The following is a 12,261-nucleotide window of genomic DNA, read 5'->3' on the forward strand; positions in this document are numbered from 1 at the left end:
ATTCAAGGGGGTTGTATATGGTAAAACAGCTTGCTTCACATGCCTTTCAGAGTTTAGCCTTGTCCACGCTACCACTAGGATAGCTGGTCTATAAGGTTGACTTACAACCAATCATCATAAGGGTTGCTTGGCATGGTACAAGGTGATCACTAGAACTAGTGAGCATCATATACCAGGCCAACTTCTCACATCCATCATCTCGGAAAACGTGGAAATGGTCTAAGAGGTATAGCCTCATACCTCAAAGCTTGGTAGACATCTCACTGTTGCCACTCTGTACCCCACCCTCCTGGGGTATGGTAAGGACTGGCACCCCTCAATACACCCTTCGGGCATCGAAACTGGTACCCAAACTATTTGATCATTTCAAACATTAGTTTCAAACATGATTTTCAATGTGTTCCTTTTGCTGTGCTTGTTCCTTCTATTTCTTAAAATCAATTATTTAGTGAAAAAACAATTAGTCTTTGTATAAAAAGCGTCAAAATAATTACAACAGCTTTAGTCAAAGTATTTCGAGCTGATAATGCACCTTTCCAGGAAAACAACATTCAAAACATTTGAACTGTGGGGAAAAAAGAGCAGGTTACTCATGTAGGTAAGCGCTTCGGAGACTCACTCAGAGATAGTAAGCGCTAGGATAAATGTTACAATACAATATTGCATATTGCTGCGGGGAGCGTGAGGTTGTTTTCTTCAGACAAGTCGGCTAAATCTGCGCACTGCAGACGAGGCGGTCCATGTTGACATTTTTAGACATTTATTCATTTGCATTTATTGTTTATGACCGAATGATGATAAGACGCCCGAGTGTCGCTATTTAAAAAAAAAGTCTGCTGTAGAAGTGACACGCTTTAATGACCCCAGGACATCACACTTACGGCAGAACAGATTCATGAATTTCCAATTGCGGTCAGGCAGGAAAATCGGGATATTAATGCCTGTGACAAAGAGAATTCGTTGAGCTCCGCCCTTCGCTTCCACTCGTGTGATGCCTTTATGTTTCCTGCACTGACTGGTGTGTAATAATTAACAGTTGCGCCTGCCTCCTCCCGCAACCTGTTTTTTAAGTTTACATCACAACTCCAGCCGGCTTAAAGGCAGTGGATCGAAATTTTATTTCATCTGTCAAATGGACTGTTCCCGGAGCCAATGAGAGGGTTCCTTGCTGTGCTGCGCATCTGCTGGTACCCGAGGTAATATATCCAACCAGTGAGTCTGAGCCACGGGAGGGAGCGGGGAGAGGGGGGGCGGGGGGATGGGGGAGGTCACTGGGGGCCGGTGCGCTGTCATTGTCTCGCGGGCTGCTTATACACATAGCCTAAAGCCAGGGGTATATTGCCCCCCACCGTTATCAATAATAAGTCCGGGGAAAACGAGGCCAACAGAGCGGATGACGATATTGGACAAGATCACACAGCGCGTCAAATAGAGAAATCGTATCATCCAAGTCAGTTAAGCTACTAACCCTATCTTTAATTCAACCCTCTGCCCTTCCTGCTCTAATACCACCATTGAAACACCGACAGCCCTCCATTCTTACCACTTGCATATGTGTGTTTATTGCTAACATTCATAATTGTACATTGTTTAGTCATTTATGATTTTTAAATCATATGTACGTATAGGGGAGTCGCGAGTTTTTTTATTGAGCACTAAAGCCCTTTATGGAGGATCGTCGGGTTGTGTGTTTTGCTGCGCTGGCAGGTTTAGTGTTGTTGACCCCTCACACGTGGAAGCGCACACTGCACAGAGATGAAACTATTCGCTGTCTGTTTTCATTCAACCGCTCCCTCCCGGAACCGCCTCCGTTAGGAATGCGCACGAGCCCATGGCCAACTAGGAAAACAAGCACCGTCCGATTAGAGATGTATCTTATTTGAAACATTAGAATGTATGCAGGGAGCTCATTGCATACATTTGCACTCTCGCACGACAATTTTGCATTTGCGTTTGCATTGACCAACCAATGGAAAAGCACCCGCCACTGGTGCAAAATCACAGTTTTTACCTGTCAGTAGGTGCACATGTGGTTCCAAATTCGATGTTTAGTGTAAATGTATGCAAAGTGACCAATTACATTTCCGATACAGCGGTACAAAAGGGGGTGGTGATGGACTGAGCATCTGAATCAATCAAACACTCACACCCAGTCAAAAGATCTGGGTTTAATCCATCACCGTTCTTTAGCCCACCCTGCCACCCCAGTTCAGACATGGCCATATGCAAATCAGTCTGACCCTGTGCCTCATGGGAACAGTCCAGCCCAAACTGCCAAGCCATGTCTTCCCTGGACCGGAAACAAGCTTCCGAGGACCGGTTTCTGGCATTCCAGCCGTCTTCGGCCCGGCTTGCTTTAATCCAATGGCAAAGTGATTGAATCCAGTGGCAAAGTGAGCAAGGGACTCACGTCTGAGCATACCCTGCCACACTAATGGCGGCCAAAAGCGGTACAAAAGGGGGTAATGATGGACAAGCATCTGAATCAATCAAACACTCACACCCAGTCAAAAGATCTGGGTTTAATCCATCACCGTTCTTTAGCCCACTCTGCCACCCCAGTTCAGACATGGCTATATGCAAATCAGTCTGACCCTGTGCCTCATGGGAACAGTCCAGCCCAAACTGCCTTTTGTACCACATTTCCGATACAGGCGTGAACAATACAGTGCTAGCAATCCCTTCATCCACTTGAGAGAAAAAACCTGCACCTGACAGTTTTGCTGTAGAGGAAAATGTTTTTTATTTTTTAAATGCATGAAATAAAACTGTTACAGAGTGAATTTGACTTTTCTGGAAACGTGTAGTAGAATAGGTTATCATAAAACGTGATTAATTAAAAGATGAAATGCTGTTAGCCTTTGTAGTACATTGGAGCTTCTCAAAACATAAACACTGACCAAACCAATTCACTCAGACTTGTGAAATAATTTAACAGTTTATGAGGCCGCTCTACAACATTCCATGTAAATATCCCACTTGATAAAATGCTCCAGGTATGCAGATGGATTATTATCTGGGTGAGACACGGAGAGGGCGTTTAACTACCAATTTAATCATGCCCCCAGCATGCATACCCCCTGTCTCTTTTAGTGGTACGGTATTTATTTTAATTGACTTTAGTATTTCTCATTGTTTTACGGCAAATCAATTTCCAAATACGTTTCCTACAAATGTATTCTCTTTACTTGCAGCCCTGAGCGCAAAAAAATCCTGAAACATTCCAACCCATTAGGGCCTGGCACGAGACTCAGGGGCGTTGTATCTCCACAGCAACAGGTCATGCATGTGCTTAGGTGAACATTGTGCTACACCCAGGGCTGGGTGGGTTGGGGGTTCTTGGGTCCGGTCGCCCACAGCCCGCCAGGTGGCTTCCTGTGGCCCATATGACACTTCTTATGCGGAAGAAGAGTAACTTCTGTTTTTTTATATTCTGTCAGGAAAACGCCACAGGCTCGATTCTCACCCCGTCCAGAAGAGTGCTGACTGGAGAGTTTTGAGAAGGGTGGCTGACCCCGAGTCCTATCTGCACACTTCACACGGCCACGCCAGGCCAGCTGGGGAGGAGCCGGCCACACACTCAGAAATGACCATAATGGACTGCTTCACACACAGCAACCTGCAGCAGTGGACGAAGGACCTGGCCTTAGAAGACGCACATGAAAACCACCACATGGCCAGGCAGGGGCCTCTGCTCGCCTCTATCTCTCACCAAACGGTGGCCCTGAAAACCCTCCGGCATCTGCAGCAGAAGAAGGGCCTGTGCCCTGAAGGCTCAAGCGTACCTGCAGGGGCACTGGATGGTGGAGGTACCCCTCATACGCATCAAGATGGAGGTGACACGTCACGCGTGGCCTGTGACACGAGCTGCAGGGTTGCCAGGGCGGAGAGTGACCCAGAGCAGCAGTGCAGCTCCAGGACAACCGAGAGGAGCGCAGAGGGGGGTCTGCGGCCTACTGCGCACTCCGGCCGCCAGAGGGCGCTCGCTGCCCGGAGCTCGGCTCAGCTGGCTGCATCTCACCTGTCCGGCTCCGGCCGTGTGACCCGGACCCTGGCAGAGAGGGCCTCGGACAACAGACTGTCCAGGGTGACGGACTTAACCTCCCAGCTGCTGTCAGTGGAGCAATGGTTGCTGACCCCACTGGCGGAGAACCAGCCCCTCGACGTTCATCTGAAGGTAGGTGTCGCTGTCACCTGATGTCACTTTGCGTCTTGGTTTGGGAAGTTGGCACTTAAGCACTACGCAGCTTGTAAGGCGCTAGCTTGCAACCAACGTGCGGGCATTGCAGCACACCCTCTTGAAACTCAGTACTTTTTTTTGCAGTGCACTACATCACAGACCACAACACACTATGTCACAGTTTGGTGATAGATTTGGATTTTGGAAACTCGGGTAGGATTTCAGAATGCGTTAATGATTTAACACGTTTTTGAGATATTTGTCAATACTTCGCGATATTTTCTTGTGGGTTCTACTTAACAAACTATTGTCAAACACTCTCATAAGTATGAATTCTGTCTTTCTTTGGGCAGGCGTGTTTTTTAATTCATTTTTATAACACTAGCGAGGATCTGGGTGTTAAGAACTGGAAACTAGTAAACATTCCCCTTGGGATATACGGGCATGTTCCCCTGCCGGAGTGCACATTTGCATGAATTTCCGAATCCGACATTTATCTTGGCTCTGGTGTTTCTAATCTAAGCGTGTGTGCAGAGAGCAGAGGCCTAGGCCTACTCTGATGTGAGGACCTGTCCTATGACCATGATGGATGCACAAAGGGTGCTCTAATTATGGGCAGTGTACGACTATCTCTGTCCTGGGCATAAGGCAAAAGCGGTAGTGGCATGGTAACATGTTTATAGAAAAGATCAGTAGTGTGGGCAGACTTCTTTGTCTGTGTCACAGGAAATGATACCTTTTGGCCTACTTCATTCTGGTGTTATGTGTAGGTATGCTCAGACCCCCACACTGGCATCCCTTGTATATGTTGAGTGCATATGCAAGTTGTGTAGTGCGTGTAACGCATGTGTAGTGTATGTGAGTGTGAGCCTGAGTAATGGTCGCCAGTGGTATCCATTTTGAATGAGCCTGGCCTGACATAGCACACGATGGAGGGTGAGGACTGTTCGCCCAGACAGTGGAAGTACGTTGACTGCATTCCTGTAGCTGGAGGGTTGGAGAATCAGTCGCTCAAGTGAGGAGGATGGAGGCAGGGCTACCTTTAGACATTTCATGAGGCCTTTTGTTAGCACAGAGCTGCTGATTGGTCTTCCTGAGCACTGTCAATTGATTGATGGGAGAGGTGAGGCGGGGGACTGCAGTTTCTCCTGTGTGAGATGATGACGTTTCTAGGTGAGAACTGCTCTTTTGTCTGTCCCTGATTCTTCCTTCAGTTGAAGGTGCAGGAATCTTAACCTCATTATGCCTCTGATATGGGTGCATCTAGATGGAGACAGTCCCAGTCCTATCCGCTGTGAGAAGCATCAGTCTATTCAAAGGCTGTGTCTGGAGAGCAGCCTGAAATGGACACTTGAAAGAAGAAGCACCCCAAATAGATTCTGCAGTTTGAGATAGTGGATCCACATCCCCTGTCTAGAAGTTGTGTATGAAAGTGAGACCCAAACCACCCCACTATTTACCATTTCCAAGTCATTTATAACAATTGCAACAAAGTGGTCCATGGAGTTCTCAAAGAACTGTTGTGCAACTATGGCTGGTATCTGTCTGACAGCCAGTCTCCAAGAGGTTAGGGGCTATCACCTGAATTCTGTACTTTCAGCTGGAGGCAGTGTGGATCTACCTGAAGCACCTAGAAGTCTTCTTGCCTGCCGAGAGAGGGATGGAGAACGTCTGTCTTGGAGACTCCTTTCTTTGGTCTCTTTCACTGGTACCTGGCCAGAGCTGCAACTTCCTTGATCATAGTACCACCGGACAGGATCAGCAACTGTCATGATCATCGTAGGCTTGGAACGGGCCGCCACTACAATGATCATCAAATGGCCAGATGGGGATTGCAACCACTGTGATTATCGTAGGCATGGGTTGCAACTATTGTGATCATTGTAGGCCCAATCATGACCAGAGCTGCTATGACCACTGTTGGCTCAGTCTGGCTGCAACTGTCCTGATCCTAGGCAGGTCCACATAACCGCAACCATCTAAGACTTCTGTAGCTGGGTCTGCACATCACCTCTCAAGGCTCTGAGGCTGGGTAGACTCGCACATGGACGAGACCCACACCCGGCTTCTATCGCAGCCGAACACACTTGCTGCTCACTATGGCCTCCATATGAGATTCACAGGAGGGTCGTTCAAACCATAAATACATAAATAGACAATGAGGACTGAATCATGCCTACCTAATACACAGAGGAGGTAAGACTTCAAACTGAGTGGCTCATGTGACTGTGAGAGATAAAAGGCTGCACTTGCGTTCAATTCACACGATTACCGCATTTCCCAGAAAGGGGGTGGGGGACCCACAGCTAGAAGGATATCCAAGAGGGATTGGTAAAGGGATCTGGTAGGGTGTTGCACCTCAAAGAAAAAGTGCATCCATGGACTGCAACTGGTATAGCAAACTGAACTGTGTAATATTTAGTGCCACTGTATATTTAAAAGTACTTTATTTTCTTAAAAGACAAGCACTGAGCTGTACAATGGAGTTATTGTGCTGGTGAATTGTTGAGTGCTGAGCTTTATCAACCCACACAGCCTCTCTGAGAAGATTATGACTGCTCATCCCTGCTACTCTGAGAGTCAAGGGTGGAAGAGATTGTACTTGGAGCAGTGTGCAGAGTCACAGTAAGATGGTGTCAGATTTATCAGTAGCAAACAACCTCAACCAATAAGGCTGAGGCCCAGTAGACCCTGGCTGCCCTGTTACCCCACAAACTGGGGCTGTCAATACATGCTTTTTAAGGCTTTATGTTTAATAAGCTACGATTTCAATAAACATATGTTTAAACTAAACTGACAATTCCCAACATCATTTTGCACATATGTTCTTACAGGGGGACTGACTCCCTTAAAGATAAGAGAGTAGAAACTTCCCTACGAGCCACAGTATTGCTTGGCCTTTCTATTGAGACAGGTATTCTAATTTTAGGTGTTTCAAATTGGTGTGACAGGTTTTGTGATGGGGAGTGTACTGTATTCAAACAGGTACACGTGCACACCTGGATCATATCTGAGAACATCTACTGTCATATGTGTAAACAATATAATTGATGCCAGCGGTCAGTCTCAAACCTGCATTTATAGAGCTAATGGTCTCACAAAACCAGACTAGTTCAAGTTGAGCCATGTGGTTCCAAGTAGATATAGTATTGCCGATGATGAAATATGCTGCATACAGCCAAAAAAGGAATTACAAGTCAGATTACCATTCTCAACGATTTATCATGACACAATAATGAACCTTGAAAGGATGATTTGCCAAATTGACCCTATCGACATGTGTGTCTGTAACCTACAGCCCACATACAGATATCAGTAGAGAGCGCGTACGCCATTGAGCAGTCTTGTTGACAGCAATATAATATTTTGAGGCAACAATCAAGCTCATGTCACAAAATATAGACCCCCTACAACGTATAAAGCAACTTGAATGGAGTATAGGCCATTAAATATTTGTGTAGTGCATTACGAAAATGGCTTGGAATAAAAGCACAGGAAGTGATAGATGGAACAATTGCACTTACCTGAGCTTCAATCAGCATTCCCTTCCATTGTTTTCTGGCTCGCCTGTATTATTACATATAAGATCCAACCATACGCAAAACGGTTTTGGCTCTATCCTGCACAGGATGGTTCCCAGTGACTTGCCAAACCAGATCCTCTCTAAATAGGAATGCAAGCAATCCAAGACCGGTTCTGGTCTTGTTGGGCCTCATCAGTGAGGGGACGTTTGAGTCCAATGGCACCACGAGTTTGGGAGCCACTTCTTAGTATTGCTATCCTATTTAGGGAGACTCACTTAGAAAGCACAAAACCTGATTGATGGAATACTTGAACGAATCTCTGCCACTGATAATTACTATGGGCCACATTTCAGTCCATCATTTTTTAGTTTGTCTGCGCGTTTGCAGGGATATGAGAATCATTTGTTGTTCCACCCCACTGTGGACTGTCTGGAGCAAACTACCAGACCAGGTTTCTTCTGATTGGCTACACGCGCAAACCCAAACAATTTTTGTCCTTGTTGAGTCTCATTAGTAAGGTGCAGCTTGAGTATTAATGCACAGCAAGCTCAGGACCCTCGTATTGGCATTGCTTGTGTTCCCAATCCTTTTGGTATAGTGGTAAACATCAGTGTATCTGAATCATGTCATTACTTAGCAACACAGTTCTGTGATCCGAAGACTATATTATGCACGTAGCCCTTCTTTCTGATTACACCCAGGCTGGGGCATAAGAGAAGTGCCATAGTAAAGAACCAGGAATCCATGTAAACTGTTAGATGTCTCATAATACAAAGCCCTCTGCACCTGTCATCGAATCTTGAACGGCAGGGCGCCCGACCCTCTGAATAAATTGATCGAAGTGTATCAACCAACACGAGCGCTCCGATCCGCAGGGGGCGGTCTTCTCAAGATCCCCAGAGTCAAGAAAGCTCGCATGGGAGGCAGGTCCTTCAGATGCTTAGCGGCTAATAACTGGAACAAACTACCAGTGGACCTGCGCTTGGAACCGGAGGAAGCCAGGTTCCGAGCGAGATTGAAAACATTCCTCTACACAAAATAATTGTCCGCTCTGCTTTTGTGCTCCCTGCTCGCTGCCTCTCCCTCTTTTAGCACGTGGACACGCCGGTGCGCGTAACGCAGCGCTCTACAAATGCCCCAATAATAATAATAATATCTTGGTGGGACGTTGACAACAAGCATTGGCAATGCCAATAGGTCTGCCTTATGAATGCACTGTCAAGCCAGACATAAAAAATATTTTACGTTAATGACTGCTGTATCCTATCTGTGCTGCTGCCAAAGAAAACACCAAAATATATCCAGTTATCTAAGACACTTTAGTAGCATTACAGTGTGTGCGCCCCTGAAAGTTCAAGCCTAGGCAGCTGGATAAATAAACAAAATTATCACAGCTATGTGGAAGACAAGCACTTAAGCAAAAAACTTTTGCCCAATCAAAACATGTATTGCTACTTCCCAACAAGTGGCGGAGCCAACCGCCTCTCCTGGTAGTTCTCAGCAGTTGTCTGACCACTGCTGCGCTGTCAAGCCAGACCATAAAAAGAATACACATGAAATGTTATTACTAGCAAGACAAGAAGATAAACACTTTGGATTATCCCAATATTTTTCCTATCTAACACTCTAAATTTTGGAAGGAGGAGTTCACAATTTCCTGCCAAAGAATTCAAAACATACAGCCAGATTCATCATTGTCCCGTTTTGCGAGTCCTTAATAGCGATTATTACGGAATCGCTATTAAGGAATTGCAAAACGGGATTCATGTAGGAATCGCAAAATAAATTGTGATTCCTACAGCTTCCTTATTTGCGATTAGCAAATTGCTAATCGCAAATAAGGAATAACTCCCCATTCATTCCTATGGGCCTGCCTAAAGGCCCATAGGAATGAATGGGGAGTTATTCCTTATTTGCGATTAGCAATTTGCTAATCGCAAATAAGGATGCGATTTCAAGGGTGCCAGGGGTGTCCAAAGGACACCCTGTAGCACCCCTGAAATGGAAAGGTAGACTGATGTTGCGCACACACATGTCCAAAGGACATGTGTGTGTGTAACATACAACTTAGAAAAATGCACTAAAGTGCATTTTTCTAATTTTTCGCTATTTACCACGAAGTCAGACTTCGCGGTAAATAGCGGCCAAAAATTGCGAATTCGAAAATAAAAAATGGTTGATGAATTGCATTTAAGGAATCTCTAATAGAGATTCCTTAAATGCAATTTAGCGATTTTGCTATTAGCGATTATTGCATTTGGGATGATGAATCTCAAATGCAAAAATTGCGCTCGCAAAGGGCCAGATTTACAGAATCTGGCCCTTTGCGAGCGTAATTTTCAATGATGAATCTGGCTGTAAGATTAGGCAAATTTGAAACAGCGAAAATCTAACTTTTACACTCACTATTCCTGTAAGGAAGTTTAAACTTTAAATAATTTGTGTTATTTTATTAACATTTGTATAGTAACACCTACCATTAATTTGGCACCATTGTTTTAAGTTTAGAAGGAGTTAGCAATTTCCTGCCCAAAAATATAAAACAAAGATCAGACAAATTTGAAACAGCGAAATCCATTTTTTTTACATTCATCATTCCTGTAAGGAAGTAGAAACTTTAAATCATTTGTGTTATTTTATTACCATTTCTATAGCACATTTGCCATTAGTTTGGCGCCATTGCACACCCCAGTGCTTCCTTAATCTATGTACCATTTTTTTTAATTCAGTTCTAGGATTTCCATCTGTTAGTGCTGAATTACTTTTTAATATGTTGTCTGTAACAAGCCAATTAAACAAAGTGATACATCGATAGAGAAAACACACACACTCAAGGTGTAGTGTGAAGGAAAATTATAGTGTATTTTCGTAATAAATTGAAATTCCAAAACCAAAATTGTAAAAGCGTGCCTGAAACAGGAAATAGAGCTGGGGCGGTTATGAGCAATAGCAGGCGGTATCTGTGTACAAATTATGAAAACTGTTTCAAATATTGTCGGGAATGCTCATCATGCATTCAGAGGTTGTTGTTCCTTGGGCCTGGGTGTGGTGATTCTAAATACGGCCGCGCCTGAAGGGTGGAAGGCACGTGGCCTCAGAAAGCACTTTGGGTGCTTATTAGCATGTGTCTCGCTCGCTCTTCCATTTGTTTTAGCTGATTCATACAACCAGTTTTGAAGTTACGTTTTTATTTTGTTTAATGGGTGGTGTCCTTGATATGTACCGGAAGCGATACTAAATCACATTGATACAGCGAGTTAATCAATGCTTAATTTGTAAAAAAAAATCTTAAGTGCCCGGGCCGTCATCAATAGGCCACCGCAGTTTGCACCACACATTGCCACTGTACTTACACAACCACTAACCATCACACCGTTACAAGTATGACAATTTAGACTGTTTGAGGCAGCCAAAGCTTTAGGAATGGCTTGGGTAGTAGATATTGTTTTTAATCTATATTGAAATAACCAACAACTGTTTTTCTGCTTATCTTTAAATTGCATAAACAGCGCCACCAGGTGGCAGATTTCATAAGTGCAGGTTCCGGTAATTAAGTGCCAGCAATTGTGTTGGTGGGCCCTGGAAACCACCAGCTCAAATCAAGCTCTGTGATTAGTTCCTAAGCTGTAGGCCATTGGTACTCACAAACTTTCACTCGGGGCCCAAATTTACAGTGTGGTTTGTGTCCAAGGGCTGTACTGGTGGGGGCGGGGTCAGTGGGGAAGGGGGCGGGGCTGGGGCTAGAGCAACAAAAAAAACTGTGACCATGAGGTTGAACACAGGTCCCTGCAGCAGACGCCTTCGTCCACTGAGCCACCAGACCCGACATACACACATCTCTCTCTCTCTCTCTCCCTCTCTCTCCCTCTCTCTCCCTCTCTCAACCTCTCTCTCCCTCTCTCCCTCCATCTCTTCCTATTTCTCCCTCTGTCTCACTCTGACTGCCTCACTCCCTCTCTCTCTCTCTGTCTCCCTCTCTCTCTCTCTTTGTCTCCCTCTCTGTCTCCCTCTCTCTCTCTGTCTCCCTCTCTCTCCTTCCCTCTCCCTCTCTGTCTCCCTCTCTCTCCTTCCCTCTCCCACTCTGTCGCCCTCCTCACTCTGTCGCCCTCCCCCTCCCTCCTCCCTCCCTCTGTCTGGCACCCTCCCCCTCTCTGTCTGTCACCCTCCTCCCTCCCTCTGTCTCTCACCCTCCTCCCACCCTCCTTCCTCCCTCTGTCTGTCACCCTCCCTCCTCCCTCCCTCTGTCTGTCACCCTCCTCCCTCCCTCTGTCTGTCACCCTCTGTCTCCCTCCCTCTCCCTTTCTCTGCCTCCCTCCCTCTCCCTTTCTCCATGTCCCTCCCTCTCCCTCTCTTTGTCTCCCTCCCTCTCCCTTTTCTGTTTCCCTCCCTCTCCCTCTCTTTGTCTCCCTTTGCCTGTCTCCCTCCCTCTCCCTCTCTTTGTCTCCTTCTGTCTGTCTCCCTTTATTTGTCTCCCTCTTTGTCTCCCTTCCTCTATCTCCCTCCTCCGTCTGTCTCCCTCCCCCTCTGTCTCCCTCCTTCCTCCGTCTCCCTCCCCCT

The 12,261-nt window shown here is 45.8% G+C and overlaps 1 protein-coding gene across 1 annotated transcript in view; it reads left to right on the plus strand.

Moving 5' to 3' along the window:
• The first annotated feature begins 1,102 nt into the window (after window positions 1-1,102).
• DLEU7 (deleted in lymphocytic leukemia 7) overlaps window positions 1,103-12,261 on the plus strand; it is a 53,463-nt gene continuing 42,304 nt past the window's right edge. The window contains exons 1-2 of the mRNA XM_086934947.1: window positions 1,103-1,196; window positions 3,441-4,177. Of these exons, the coding sequence (XP_086791073.1) occupies window positions 3,587-4,177 (591 nt within the window). The 5' untranslated portion in view covers window positions 1,103-1,196; window positions 3,441-3,586. The remainder of the gene's footprint in view (window positions 1,197-3,440; window positions 4,178-12,261) is intronic.

The sequence above is a fragment of the Lissotriton vulgaris genome, chromosome 8 (genome assembly GCF_964263255.1).
Source record: "Lissotriton vulgaris chromosome 8, aLisVul1.2, whole genome shotgun sequence".
NCBI classification, from domain to species: Eukaryota; Metazoa; Chordata; class Amphibia; order Caudata; family Salamandridae; genus Lissotriton; species Lissotriton vulgaris.